Below are 16,352 nucleotides of genomic sequence, written 5' to 3'. Positions count from 1 at the left end.
TCAAATTAAAACAAGTTCGAATGCAATATTGTTCCTTCAAAATAGATTATGTAGCCTAAGTTCGAAATAAAAATAAAAGTAAAATTGCAATCAAAATCAAATTTTAAGTTAAAATCGAAATGTTAACTATTATTGAAGAGAAATGAAAGTAAAATGAAAAGCAAAATGCTAGGGATGTGCCACGAGGAAGATTATTCGGGTTCGTGCGAACCCGAATGTCATGAAGGTCGACACGAACGAATCCCGAATCTATTCGTATTAGAACCAAACAATAAAATTCCATCCAAAAGTTGTCAAGTCTAACTTGTAACATGACGTAATCGATAAACAAGTCGCTTTCTTTCAAAAAAACAGTGTTTAAAAAACGATTGAAAACGCAAAATCGTTAGGAAAACGGCCTTCATTGTAAGAATTGCTGACTTTATTTTAGCTTCGTCGGATAACTAGATCATTACTTTTTAACAAAGTCAGTAAACTTATAAGTAATATTGTATTCGGGTTCAGCATTGTTGGTATTCGTGTTCTCCCGAATCTTCTACAAAGACGATATTCGACGAATTTATTTGGGTTTGGGTTCGTATCAGCTCATCCCTACAAATGCAATATTGCACCGTGTCCTGTAAGGCCATGCCAGTGTTTCCAGCACTTGAAATGAATTTTTAAAGGTTTTAGCCATTTAGTGTATGAAATGGTATTTATAGATTATATTACAGTAAAAATAGCTTAATGAAAACTGAAAAAAGTAAATTAGGCTTATTGGTGCAAACAATGGTTACAAAAATCAAGTTTATGCTCACAGTTCCACACAATTATTTTTCAAAAATCAGACAAAAAATGTTTTAAATAATGTACGGCTGTTGTATACTCATACTTGTGATATGCGTTCTCTAGATCATATTGGCCATAAACCTATAAAGGAGACAACTTTTTTCTTTGTAATGTTTTCTAACTTTTCATGCAATTCCCTTCAATATCGTTCAATCTGTGGTAAAGTTGACATAACAATGAACACAAGACAATCACTACAACAGTAAATGGCTTCATAAACAATTATGCATCCTAGCATGTTCCAGACTACTTTATTGTGAAACTAGGTAAATAACACAGTAATAGCTAGAAAACTGCATCAAATAGTTTGCAATACATTTAACAATGTCTAAATCTTGAACCTCACTGCATGGATGTAGTAATGGAACAATGTGAAACTTTTCCTCAGCGTGGGTAATGTTCAATACGGTTGAGTTCAATTAACATAGTTTATTATCTCATTACAATGCTCTTGATAATATGACATATTCATAGCAAAAATGAACAGATGATTGGCAATCAAAGCTATTATGTACTGATGTATACTGAAAACATGACAGAGATAACAAACACTTTGGAGTTTTACGCTCGGTCCTTCCATCGTCCATGCCTGACAGGCAGTATGTTGGTGCAAAGCCATATGCTTTCCTTGCTGAAACTTAGATGTGCAGAATTTAATAAACAAAGATGTGCTTATTAAATGAAAGTAAAATAAATAACACTTGTGATACAAAATTGCCTAGTGTAATTAGCCAATTTAAACTAACACTTAACAAAAACTAAACTGACCTTACCAAACTGATTAATTATCAAATCAAGAGTAAACAACTCACATCAACTGAAATCAGAAAACCAATTTGAAAAAGTCATAGTGTTTTTATCAACTCCAGAGTATTAACATTGAACAGTGCTCGTTATTGTAGCATTAATCAAAAGTCACTCAAATGGTTATTACAAAGTGCCCAATGCTATGTTTTATAAGTTTTCAAGTTTAGCACATTCAATGGTTTTTTTTTTCAATGCCCAGCTTCATTTTCATAGATAATTTCTGTCAACTTAACCAAACTCAAATAATTCAAACTTCTAAGACACCGATGAGTTTCTTCAGCTTTGAGTCAACCAGATTCTACTGTATATATTACAATGCCCCTAGAAGCCTTCTAAGCATTTGGCATATTGTCCAAGTTAACAATGGGTTCATTGTCTCTGAAATTGTTTATGTACCATATTGATATACTAACAGTAATTACGCTATTTACTAGATTAAAAGATGCTCTTGATCATAAAGCACACAAGGTGTTCTAAAAAAAATAGAAGGTCGAAGAAATGATGTTAAATAATTACCGTACTAAAAGCGCTTTTTAGGAGTGTGAAAATATCAAAGAAGCAAGTGTACTTACTGTACATACTAGTAACTACTACCCAACAGGATTAGCAGGAATAGCTGCAAAGTCATTGTAGTGCACATGGTACTGGTTAAAAAAATACAAGCCCTTCATTAAAACGCTGTCAAAAAAAGAATAGAAGCCGCGGCTTTATTTCGAGTATATTCCGTACAATATATATATATATCGTCCTTGTTATCCCACTCGGTTTTGCATGAGGTATAACATGTACATTTCATTGATACAATGCCAGCTTTTACATCGCACATTGTCCATGTTAACTAGTAGAGAACTTAAACAGACCACTTTGTTCCCTGAAATCACTTTAAAAACACCTTTGTGATTGACATGAGTGGACCGACATTTGCTTTCTGATCATAAGTTCGTCACAGTGACTAATCATTTATTGCTATTATAGCTACATTGCACAGTGATTTGTCTCATGTAGTGTTCAACAGTTAATAGTTATTTCTTGTAGAAAACATACATGCTGTGATATGCAGCAGCCTAGGTATGGTGGTCTGGTCTGATCTAGTACCTCTGTCTGGTTAACTTGAAATTTAGGAAACATATTGCTAACTGGCATGATGAAAATTGTTCCTTTCCCAAACGGATATTCTGAAATTAATTTCGCATAAAATAAGGCTGCATGTATTTCTTTTGTAAAATTTCACGCTGGAAAGCAAGATATTAATTGCTAAATACTGAATTATTTGCTGTAGGCTTCCTACAACCCAAAAGGCAATGAATAACTTCCCAAAGTACTTAAGAGTAGTCTGAAGAAGTTGTAAATATTGCGAGTAAATTAGCCACAGTTACTTGCAAGATGCGCTTCAGAATTGGTCAGAGGGAATTCATAAAAAAAATGTCACTTGCATAGCACGAAAACCCTTGTGAGGTGTGTTTAGAATGTTGCCTGTCAGCAATCTTGAAACGCCCGTTCATTGTGAGTGTACAGTACCTGTTGGTTTTAAATGACAATAACTTCAGTGTTTGGTGTTTTGGTTCACTTTTGGCTGTTGATTTTAAAAAGTATTAGTGTATTGCTGTGCTGATTGCCGGAAAATTATAATTAGTTGTACAGTAATTATTATTAATCTATTACTATTTATATTTTACCAACGGCTGTGCAGTGTCTATCTACATTTTGAAATGATGCCTTTATGATGACAGTTTATTTGGTTACTAGATACGAGCATTATACTGTCGTAGCTATATGTATATTAGACCTACATAATAAATGTTTTGCAAGGATCAGTAAAGTTTTATCAAAACAAAGCTTGTGCAGCTACATACCCATTATTAGGTAATAACACTTTACATTGTTTCTTTCGTTTATGCCTTTACACTGTTGAGCTATTGACTATTATTATTCATTAATAATTTTCACTCATGAATCATGATTTATGTTCATGACAAATCAAAGATTAGGAACCACTGGTATTGTTATCATATATGCTAAGGAGCCAAGCAAAAATCTTCAACCAGGCAACCATAAAAGTGTAGGATGCAACTGGTAGTAGTACTGTGCTGTTTACAAAAAAAGCAGGATATACAACATTAAATAAATTTACAACCTAATAAATGTCAATAACAGCAAAATTCACATCAATAAAACAGTTACAGTAGAATCCACTTAAAAAAACAAGTTGAGAAGCACTGATTCAAACTATATTAATTTCTTCACAATTCCGGCTGTATTTTTTTTCACTGCTTCAGTTTATAAAACCATGGCTTAACCGATTCAAAATCAGTTGATTCAGGAGTGGATTTCTTAGATAGATTCTACTGTATTATGATACATTAACATAAATATTACAAGTACAATAAAGATTTCGGATACGTATTGCATTGCATTGCTGGTAATGAAATACTGCAAAATACACAGTTCGAAATGTCAAATCAAAATTATGGAAAATAATGATAGAATTAATACTCAACACAAATATAAATTAAAGTCATTTTTTGAAAAAAAGGTAAATTGTAAAGAACTTGGCAATGAAAGCTAATTCGATGTTATAATCTAGCAAAGCTTGACGCTAAAAGATTGGCACCAGAACATTGAAACATTGCAACTAGCCAACTAAACGTTTTCTTTGTGAAATATGGAATTGAATGAATTGTGGAATGCTTTTGTTTATTGTAGGGTGCAATCGTTTATTTGCTTACACCTAGGGTTAGACTATCCGGATATTGGTTAACCGAGGCAATTTTAACTATTTGATATCCGGATAAAAACTTGACAGTTCACCGGATACCAAATGCATAACATTATTAATGCATTTTTACATTTTTATACCTTTCTAGCAAATTTTGAACTTCTCTGTTTTCAGAAACGAGTGGTGCAGCCAAACAGAAGGGGTTTTTGACCCCACGTTGAACTTAACTAAAAGCTCTTTGTCCTCTATTCTCTACAAAACGTTGAATGTTGAAAACATTCGTTGTGATATGTTACAAACAATACACAAATCGACTGAAATGCGCAAGTAGAATTATGAGTTATCCAAGAGGCATGAATACTTTGGTAGATGCATTGCAAGGTGAGGACAGGGCAATTTTTTAAAGAAAGTCATTTAAGGCCGTTTGTACAATTCTGAATTTACTGAATTCAAAGATAAATTATAAAAAACTAAAATACTAAGTAAACATTAAGAATTTGTGAAATTTTGGACACATATGTGTTTTTTCATAACAAAACTATGTCACACTTGAACGGTTTCACAATTGACACATTACGTTTTACTAAGAATTAGGATAAAAAGGTTGCTTTGTGCTTACTGTTTATTATGCGGTTAACTAAAACAGAAATATCACGAAATATCCACTATCCGGATAATAGATATTATTGATATCAGAACTAACCCTACTTAAAACTATTTGTTTTTTTAGAGCTGCATTCACTTAAATAAACGTTTGATTCACTACAGGAGATTCCTAAATCAACAGCCACATGCTAATTGCAATGTTTACAATTTGATTTTATGAAATAGTCTCTATCTAGAGAAATAAACAACTTCAGGAAAATTCCCAATTTATCCTGTGACTGAATTATTATTGATAAATTCATTTCAAAAAAAGAAATGAAATTCATGACAAAACTCAGCTAAACACTTTGTGAACATTTTAATCATACCAGAAAACTAATAGCATTAAATGCAAAAATTCGGATACAGATACCAGCAAACGTGTTTTGGCAAACTTCCTTAAAAACTAAGCACACTACATAATAATATGAAATTCAAAAAATGTTCAAACGTTTTTCAAAATGTATCTCAGTTTAAGAGACCAAAAAAAGAATAGAAAATGCATTAGTTACCAACCACATGATATGCCAAATGAGTATGAATTATATTGTTTTGTCTGAAGTGAACGATCTTAACATAAAATAGTGAAAGTACTTTGCAGTAATGTTATTTCACATTTTATGTTTTTTTCTCTCTTGAGATCATGAAAAAAACATGAATGTAAACGCACCAGAACTCAACAACAAAACCCAACAAACGGCCCAGTAATAATCCCCATGAGATCCAATGAGAAAGAGTTGGTATTTGAAGTACAACATCAGTCATATGAATTTGAATGTACAACCAGACAGGAAAGATATGAATAGAACCAATAACAAAACTTCCCAGCATTGTCTTAAAACCTAAGAACAAGTATTTCTCCATTTTATTCAGTTACTAAGCACTTTTGTTTACAGGTTGTTCTAATAAAAAAGCTAATGTTTTTCTCATGTATGTCATAATACATTTAAGCACAATATTTGCTCAGACATTTGCCTGCTTAACAGCTCATAAAGTTAATAGCAGGAGACGATTTAATGCATAGGAGAAGGGGAATGAACTATTACACTTGAAAATAATCTCTACAGTTTGAGTCATTAAAAATTGATAAAGCACAATTTCCAACTAAAGTTATGTTTACATATTGACATAAATCTTCAAATTGATACATGAAGTAAATCTACCATTAGTTAGAGCACTCTCTATAAAGTTTTATCCAATTGAAGACTGAATTAATCAATTAAATTTGTAAATTTTGTCCGACGGCTGTTATGTTATGGAATTGAATATATTTATCCTGATAATATTTATCCAATAAAAAGGTTTTCATTTAAACTTTTTTGGTTTACCATTTTTAAGTCCTCCATTAACAGAAGAAACTGGAGTTATTTCTTTTCCAACATTCATTATATAGATAGCAGACACTTGAAACAGTAGCCCATTACTTCTTTGACAAACTCCAGACAAGTTTAACATTCATTTCAGGTGCCATATTTAAAAAATGTCGGGCTTAATTACTGTCAGCTATAGCAAAGAAGTTTTTGCAAAAAATTATTATATAATTACCTTTTTCCATAACATGTTTAACCATCAGTGGTGATTGGTCAAACTTGTGCTTCCATTGTCCACTATCAGCCTGAGCATGATTTGCAACAAACACAATCCATTCCCAGGCTGGAACGGCATAACCATACTGCATCCACAATGTAAATAAGTTGTAAAATGTAAGGAGAAAAATTCAAATTAATTTGAAAACTTAAGAAAAATAAATCAATTTTTTACATAAATTATTATCTATGCCCTCCTGATGCTCTAGCAAAAACTTTCCATGTATAGCAAACATGCGTATGGAATTGAAATACATGTTTTAGTTGTATTACTATAAACATGGCGATAGCATGGTCTTAGGCTCCTGATTCCCAAGCTTGAAATTAACTAACAATTTTTCATGATCTTTGTCAAATTTTTACCTTTCCTAGATTACACCAAATTATTCCACGACCGATAACATCAACAACAACATCTAGCCATGCTCCAAAGTCTGAAACTTGGTTTAGTTTCCTGGCAGTCCATCCATCTACAGCTGGAAACCATATTAATTATTTACACTTCAAAATCTGACATTCCACTGTTTAATAATAAATATGATTAAAATTAGTAACTGAATAATTACTACAATGTTTATGCATTTGAACATGTATAACACTATAACGATAACTAGGGATGGGCCGATATGGAGCCCAAATAGATTCGACAAATATCGCCTGTGTGGAAACTTCTGGCGAACACAAATACCAACAATAGCAAACCCGTATACAACATTACTTATCAATTCATCGAGTTTTGTATGAAATGATGATTTAAATTCCTTGCTAAGCTTAACTACAGCCAACATTTCTTACTGACGGTCATTTATATACAAGGATTTTGCTTGTCAAATCGCTATTTGATCATTAATTTTTAGCAATTACATCACGTTACAAGCAAGATTTGGCAACTTTTTAATGAAATTTTATCATTTGGTGCTGATACGAATAGATTCGGGATTTGTTCGTGTCGACCTTCTCGATATTTAGATTTGCAGAAACGCGGATAATTGTCATCGTCGTACATCCCTAATGAAACTACATAAATGTGGACCGTACTATGTTTGCTTAGTCGAAAACAAGATCACACCTAGAAACACTTCTCTGAGTTAGTTTTTATTCATCCCAAAAATAAAACAAACAGCATTAAATCGCAATTTTATGTACTTTACGTTTATGCAATTGTATCGTATAAACAGCATACCATCCAATAAGATGCTGGTTATATAAAAGCTCAAAAACTCTGTTGGCTGCTCAATAAAAATCCAAGATGCAATGAGCAGAATCAGTCTGAAGTATCCTAAAAAATAAAAATATACCAGCATACAATTAAAAAATGTCTTCATTCTACCAACCACACATATTCCATGATATACTGCATTCGTGCATTTTGGTACTGTACATTTAGTTATTGCAAAATTTTAGTGTACATATCTTATTCATTCTATAATGTAAGACAATCGGCAATATTGTGTGGCGTAAGCAATTGTTTCGTTTACAATTTATTCTTTTTAGAGCAGTGTTGCCTAAACAATGAACATAAATCAATATAAGAAATCTCCTTACTGTTCATGGTGGGTCTTGCTTAACAAATTCTTGAGGTTTGGTTTGTAATTATTGCTTATTAGTGGAGATTAACAGTTAAGTACTGTCAGAGCTGCGAACTTCATAAATTTTTATTTGAGTTCGAGTTTAAAAAATTTTTTAAAGTTCGAGTTATGCATTTTCAATTTTCATCATGAGATTTTCAGTGTTAAGCAGCAAAAGTGAAACAACAAATATTTTTTTAACATTTAATTTTTGTTTTATTCAAATGCTTTGCTTTGGTATTTCTGTAGCATAAGTTTGAAAATGTATTTATATTGAGTTCAAGATTTTTTATTTTTTAAGTTCAAGTTCAGCAAAATGAATGAGTTTAAGTTTGAATTTGCAGCCCTGGTTACTGTACATCTTGGTAAAGATTGCCACTATCTGCTATTCATTTATTTAAAAAGGAATAGCATAAAGTAATCAAAAAGCAGTGATAAAGAATGTTTTGCAAATCATCTTTCCTCAAAATCGTATAGAAATCACAAATCAACATATTTTTCTTAGAGATGAGCATTCAATCGTTTTAGGTCTTATTGACTACACAAGTAACTATAAAAGCATTTGTAAACATAAATAATTAATAATTTGTTCAGAAATTAGTCTGTACAGTAAATATCAAGCAAAAAAATTGTGCAAAATAATCAAATATCAGTACAACTTTATAGTTATCTAGATCTTGGATGGAATGAAAGAATTCCTGTAAAATTGTAAAAATGATTAATACCAATACAGAAAAGCAATAAAACTGTTTTGAATTTTTTTAATTGGAAAATAAACCTAAATCAACAAGTTTCATCCTTCTTTATTACACTTCTGCCTCGTTGTAACAGAAGAGCCTTAATGGTTTGATGACGTTTTAAACTTAGCTGAAGGAACTTTGTTTCAAAATACCAACACAAGTCAAAAGAAAAAAGTAGACTAAAAGTGGTCTAAAATAAACAAGTTGTGTGAGTACGAACAAGAATGTCACTTCACATCAGTCATCACACGATTAATATTTCAGAAACCCATCAATGATGCGTTAGCTACAAACTTGGTGATGTGACTGGAGACAGCGCAGAGTACTTGTACTCTTGGAGATCTTATGCTTATATTTGTTTACAAATGTGTCAAAGGTTAACAATTGGAAAGGGAAGTGTCCTTTCTCTGACAGGAAAGGAAGAGAAACAAAAAAATCAAACATTAACACTTGGGTATGGTAATACGCAATAGGCAGCTCTTCCAAAAAGGCACTGTAGCTTTGGAACTGTTTAGTTTACTTAAGGACGAAAACTTTTTTACTTGGGTGTCAGTCCAATAGTTTCTGCCCAGGCGAGTGTGGCGAATGTAGATACTCATAAATTTCCAGCTAGTGGATAAATTGATTCCTTGAGGAGGCCAAGTATGCATGTTGTCCAAGTCCAAGCAGGAGGGACGAAGCCTGCTTTGTATATAGAGATATATCCAAATTCAATATCATAACACCTCAAGTTTGGGGATAGTTGAGACTAGTCTGCATAGGGTAGGATCAAATGAATCTACGTTTTTGCAAACTCAGTGGAATGATGGCCTTGACATCCAAGGTGAAAAGCTTGGCAACACCACAAACAAATACGAGGGCAAACTAACAAAACTAAACCATGAGAATTACAGGATTGGCCTAAAAATTAATAACTCCAAAACCAAAGTTATGTGTAAAACCCTAAATAAAACACCAATGTTACCAAATGGAAAAGAAAAGGAAAAGAACTCCGTTTTGTCACATCACCATCCATTTTTTTGGAATATTGATTTTAACTTTTTGCCAAAATTACCATGTATGCCTTATCGCAGGTACTATGTTGTAGCATTTAAAGCATTATTTTGCTTTTATCTTGTGTTTTTGTGCCCAAGTGGTTGCTGCAGTTAAGGTCCAATGTATATGACATTACTTTTTGAATTAATAACCACATTTTTTGCAGGAGTAACTGTATACATTCTGCCTGATTATAATGTCTAAACAACAACGTTTATGCAAAAACAAAGCCGATGCTTTTTGCTATATCTGCAATAAGTTAAATTTAAGTAAATTCAGAAGAAATTTAAGCGATATTATCAAACGTTTGTATTGTATCTACTTTGGGTGTGCAGTTGGTGACTAAGACAAAGATTGGGCTCCATACTTTTGTTTCTTAGACTGCACTAACAAACTTAGTACATGGTTTGCTGGAAAAAACGTTTCTCTGGGATTTGCTGTACCAATGGTATGGAGGACAGAAAGACCATATCACAAACTGCTATTTCTGCATCACCAAAATAGAAGGGTATAACCAGAAAGATAAAAAGAGTATTGCACACCCATATCTACCATCTGCTATTCGTCCGGTTTGCCATTCTGTGAAATTGCCTATACTAAAGCCTCCATTTGGTCTCCCAGCAATAAGCGATGAGTCTGCTGAATGTTCTGAAGACTCAAGCACTGACTTAGACCCTTGTGTGAGTGAAAGAAGACCACATTTTATTACTCAAGAAGATTTAAATAACCTTGTACATGACTTAAATCTGTCTAAAGATAAAAGTGAACTCTTGGCATCACACTTACAGCAATCGAACTTAATTTCGGGCATAAATGTATAGTGGTGTTTTGCATACCTCTATCCATGTAAGTGGTCGGGGAGAAGAAAGGATAAAATAATAATATTACAGTTGTGAAATGGAAAAACTCAATATGGTTGTCAGGCGCTTTGCAAAGCTGCTGTCCTCTGCACCCGTAATGGGCAGCGGTGACAGGTAGTTTTACATGTATCACATCTGCAGTTTTCAGGAAAAATTACTCAATTCTTCCCTTTATAGCAGCACATGCATGTTTGCAAGGATAACCAAGCGATTTCATCACTTTGGCTTTGAATTTTGTTGATCAGTCGTTCAGATTATTCGATTTTCAAGCATAATATTGGAAAGATTAAAAATGTATTTTTTGAAACAATCTTGACGTGACCGTAAAAAGCCAAGCCCATATTTGGAATCAGCGCCCCAGAATTTACATAGTACAAACCCACTAGTTCTTGAATTTTTTGCGAAGTTGATAATTTGTTGCACAGTACTGTCAACCAGGTCAAACTCCGATATAATGCGAAGACTCATTTTGCAAATCACTTCAGCACTAACCGATTCCAACTATTGCAGTATACGCTAGTTTTTCACTAATACATGTATTTCTCTATTGTATTTTACTAATGGATGCTTGCTTGCTTTAAGCTGTTCATGTTAAGTTTAAAGTTAATGGGTATTGGTGACATTTATATATCAATAGTATTGTTATTGTAATAGTAAAATAGTAATCGGCTCCTGGCCGGAATGGGGTTTCTTTTCCCATGTGCTGATGTATAGCATTGAAGCTAATCTCAACCATCTGTCCCTTGGACAGTTGACACACCACCTGCTTATTTTCTTAACTTGGCTATTTAATATGCAAGCCGGGTTTGACTCCCAGTTACGCTACTTTTGTAATACCTTTGAACACTGTATGATTAATGCTTGTTTCTGTTCAGTGAATGGTGAACAGTTTCAAGTTCGAGCGATATAACAAAAAAAGTAAAAAAAAAACAAATAAAAATCGTGTATCCATAACTTGTACAAAAGACAAGCTCAGTAACTGGGGCTTGACCAGCGTGGAATCATTGCCAAGTTTAAGTCGTGCAAAGACTTTCCTCAACCCAATAATAAAGATACCATGCCATATTTTTAGTACTGTAGTAGTATTGAATAAATTATTGCTGCTAATTATTATTTAATTATAATAGCTGACCAATAGGCTTTTGATTTTTTCATGTATTCTTCTCTTACTTATACTGTCTTTTACTTTAAAAAACAGCAAAAGCATTGTTTATAACCGGCTTTCAAGTAGGCAAGGAAAAAGTTACAGGTTACCCAAGTAAAACGTTCAGTTTACATGTTTGACATTCGGAAAAGCATTTTTTTCCAAAGACACTTTGAATGTAATTTTTAGAGTTAAACACTTCAAGCCCTACCTGTTATATAATCAGTTCATTCCACAGTATATATATATGTGTGTGTATATAATATGGTTACTGTATATGCAACTACTGTGTTCAAACAACCTTTCACAGAATGCACATATTCACAAAATAACTGAAATATATTCTTCCATTCATAGAGCTAGCAACTCACCGATTATGTTGGGAATGAAAAAGAACACATTCTGACCACTAGTGCTTTTCATCATCAGAGAATGTGACAATTGGCTTTAGGTAGTAATCGCAGATATACAAAAACACAAAAATTTTTTATGATTCCTTTCCGATGTTTTAAGTTTTAATATGTCAATCTGAAAAAAATGTAATTAAATAATACACACTCTAAAACCTTACACAAGAAGGTGTATACCAAACATTTTTCAGTGAGAGCAGATAGCTGTATGAATTAACTAGCTTGAAAGGCAACACTATTTGACTAAATAAAATCAGAGCAAACAATCACTCCGTCACCTATCTTTAGCGTTGAGTGTTGCAAAGTTTTCATTTTTATGCTATAACACAAGCTATAAAATACATAGCGGCATTGCATCTGCTTTTTTACATGGAAAGAAAAATAGTTCACTAAAACATTTCATAAATGGTAATTGTACAAACGGATAAGCCTAATTATATGAACAAACATTAATCATTTATGATGTTTTTAATTGCAAATATTTCTCTGGTATCCAGCTTGTTACGAAATGTGAACTAATTGGTAACATTTTGCAGGTTTGGCTAGGGTCCATTTCACAGTCTTAAAAAAATAGATGGTTATGTTTGTTTTTGTGTATATGTTCAGGAAGCCCCATGCTACATTAAACAAATTTTGTGATTTATGGTCCGCAACTGCTTTGCAGTTAGCAAAAAAGAATGTTCAAAAATTTTGCAGCAATCTACAGTAAAAAGTATGTGAAAAACGAAACAGATTTCATAAGTGAAAATGGTGATGTAAGTACAATGTTTGTTGATATGTCTTGGCTGTTTGTCTGGGTCTGGCGGTCTGTGGGTTTTTCCTTTCTTTTGACTGGTTTTAGTAGCAATTAGATGTTTGATGAGGAGTAGGTTGCGCGCTACTCATTTCACAGCATGGGCTTGGGACCGGCCACAGCAGACTTAAGAGCACCTGCTTTTATGCAATTCTTCCATTCACTTAATCAGTGCATTATTGTTCTTTTCCTATAACAACAATATAACAAACACAACAGTAATCTGAAAAAAATTGATATCAATCATTTCCTAACTAAGGCACATGATCCTGTATTAGGCTACATGGCATTGTACTGTATAGTGTCTGGTTATCACAATGTCTCTTGTTCAGTCTATTTTTTACAATTTTATTGGTTGCAACCAGTCATGTAACTGAAAGTGCGTAAGCGCAGAAGTGGGCAGTCGGTACTTCGAAAGTACTGCCAGTAACAGTACCAGTACTTAACAAAAAACGTACCAACGGTAACGGTACTGTTCCAAAAAATAATTCGGTACTTTGTTGGTACTCTGTACCGATACTTTTTGTATAGCGGATCCAGCCGCAAGGGCAATTTTTGCTGTTATTATGGTCCAACTAAACGTAACTCCAGGTTAAAACAACTGTGACCTCACTCCTTGCGACTTTATTAGACATTTGCAGGGTCTAGTCCAGTAGTGCACAATCACAGGATGCATTTGTATTCTAGGCCCCGGCTACTCAAATTGTGACATTATCTGGTTGTGCACTTCTGCACTAGACCCCATTTGTATATTAAAAAAGAATAGCGAACAATACAATTGGCATTAAGGTTTAATTAACATAAACTTATAAAATGTTATGTTAAACTTATAAGCTTATATATACTTTCCAAATATACTACTCAAAACCTTGAAGTAATCACTTTAGAAGTACCAAGTATCCGGACAGGCTAAAATTTCTTAAAAAAATAATTCCATATGAACAGGAATTTTCTACTAAACAAGTGCCATGGTATTGACCACCTCTGCATAAGCGGTATTGGGAATAACCTGGATAGCAAAAATATAATTCACAAGGTAGTTAAAATTTCTTATTTTATAAGAGATTTCACAGAATTGACAGAAATTTCATTGGTCAAAATACATAGCGTTAAAACGCGTCATTATTATTCAAACCTCATTTCTCTAGCAGGTTTCATACTAATCTATTGATGAGATTATTGACCATCAAAATATCTGAAATGCTTCTGGCGGACATTCAACTGCTGTTTTTTGTGATCCGTAGGTTATATATTTCAGATCGAGCTGATAAAGATTGATCGAGCAAATAAACGATCAAAAGACTTCAAAAAAACGAAACCTGGAATCCCGTCGATAAAAATATAGAAAGAACGAATTAAAACAACGCGTCAAACAAAAATGGTCCAATCATGTGCAAACTTGCAGTTGCAAATTGCGATCACACACCTAACGCAAGTATACCATCCGTGTTTATCAATCCAAATTAGGAATAAAGAAAGAATACAAAGAACGATAATTCGATAATGCTAAGAAGGTAAATCTTGTGATTTAAAGCCGACTTGATACAGTGAAATAACAACGAAACAATTAGGTTAAAAGAAAACTTTTAAAAAACACCTTGGTATTATAGATTACCGTACATATCAATGTATAACCCCTTCTCGTAGAAGCCCAGTCCCATTTTTTTCCTGCAAAAAATATTTTGTATCATCTAGAAAACAACTGTTTACCAACTTGAACGTCATACAAATTGTGTGTATTGATATGGCATTAGAACAACACGTCTGCCGTCAGTGAAAACAAAGAAATACACAGCGCATGAGGAGGAAGAAAGAAACAAAAAACGAGAGTAATGGAAGGAGGGAAATAAAAGTGAAAAAATCTTCTACCGAAACCACTATTCAAAAAGCTGAGCGATATCAATGGTAACCTGGGGCTGCAGTCCCCTCCTTAATCCGCTACTGGGTCAGCACGATAATAAAGATTTCTCCAGTGATTCATGAATTTTATTTGGTGAATAGTTCCTTTACAGAATTAAACATTAATATCTTCTCTAAGGTTTTAAATATAAAAAATACTAACAAGTACAGAAATATGCATGATGAAAAAGGGATTTGTTTTTTAAGAGCTGTTTAGTGAGCGAATAAAGGTTTAGCATTACTCATGTGAGCTACATCCAACAATGGTGTTGTATTTATTGCAAAGTTTAATCTTGTTGCCAATAACATGGTATATCAATTTTGTGAATCCACTAACGATTGTTTAATTGTCCAGACATTCCATTTAGAAAACATTTATTAATTAGTGCCAGCTAAAGTAATAGTCTTGTAGTTTTGACCAACATTCAACATGTGCTGAAGCTTAAACAATAACGGTACTTGTGTCTTTTGACCCAATGCCACTGCTCACACATGCAGTTGTGGCAACAGACACCATTAATAACAGTTAGTTGAATAGTGGTCAAATATATGTATCTATACTTTTCATGCGCTCATAAATTTTGCAAGTAAATCTATTCAAACTAGTCTTAAACAACACGGTGGTTATACAAAATGCAGAATTTCCTGACACTACTTGCACACCCGATAAAGGGATTTAATGTATATTGAGTGGAGATAAATTGACAACCAAAAAACACACTAGCATCGAATCAATTGCTAAATAGTTATAATAAGGAGATGTATTGTTAGTTTGTTGACTGCCTAACACTGTTGTGTTGTGTGAAACTTTTTTCCCAATACCCTTTCATATGTCCCTTTCATACTTCATACGATGTGCAAAGTAGAATGATTTACTATTCTATATTAATCTAGAATAATTTTTTCGAATCCTGAGTTTGCAACCTTATTTTCAAATAGTTCTAAACCTATATCAATTACATTTTTTTTTAAATATCAGGTATGAGACACTATGACAGGTTCTTTTATGAAATTCTTACTGTTATTTATCTATTTTTTTGAGTGAGAATGGTTAATTCAGGCATTTTTTAAGAAATATACACAATGACCAGTGTAAATTAATCTAAATAAAACAAGTAGGCCTAAGGATGAATTTAAATTTTAGATTTTAGAGATTTTATGTTTGTTTGACTTCGACAGTTACCTCTCTCGCCTGCTTAATAAAGTTAAACAAATACCGTGTGGTTGCAATTGTAATGATAAGAGCAGGCAGGTTCATCGTAGAACATATATTATTAATGTGCTGACTAGTTTCAGAGTTAACATGTCTCCGTCATCAGAG

General features: G+C 33.0%; 1 protein-coding gene across 2 annotated transcripts; it reads right to left on the bottom strand.

Annotated features, from left to right (window-relative positions):
- Nucleotides 1-967: 967 nt before the first annotated feature.
- LOC143462333 (uncharacterized) lies at nucleotides 968-14,343 on the bottom strand. 2 transcript variants are annotated; one of them, XM_076960460.1, is made up of 5 exons: nucleotides 12,301-14,343; nucleotides 7,766-7,861; nucleotides 6,946-7,058; nucleotides 6,542-6,668; nucleotides 968-1,465 (listed from the first exon to the last, which is right to left on the bottom strand). In XM_076960460.1, the coding sequence occupies exons 1-5, from the start codon at nucleotides 12,353-12,355 to the stop codon at nucleotides 1,269-1,271; spliced, it is 588 nt and encodes a 195-aa protein (XP_076816575.1). In that variant the 5' UTR covers nucleotides 12,356-14,343; the 3' UTR covers nucleotides 968-1,268. The 2 variants fall into 2 exon arrangements, with proteins under 2 accessions (XP_076816575.1, XP_076816574.1); XM_076960459.1 differs by lacking the exon at nucleotides 968-1,465 and adding an exon at nucleotides 3,349-5,838 and having other exon boundaries at nucleotides 12,301-14,320.
- Nucleotides 14,344-16,352: the final 2,009 nt, after the last annotated feature.

Source organism: Clavelina lepadiformis, chromosome 6 (genome assembly GCF_947623445.1).
Source record: "Clavelina lepadiformis chromosome 6, kaClaLepa1.1, whole genome shotgun sequence".
Taxonomy (NCBI): domain Eukaryota; kingdom Metazoa; phylum Chordata; class Ascidiacea; order Aplousobranchia; family Clavelinidae; genus Clavelina; species Clavelina lepadiformis.
Note: the sequence above shows the minus strand (reverse complement) of the source record. Positions and strands in the feature narration are given on the sequence as shown.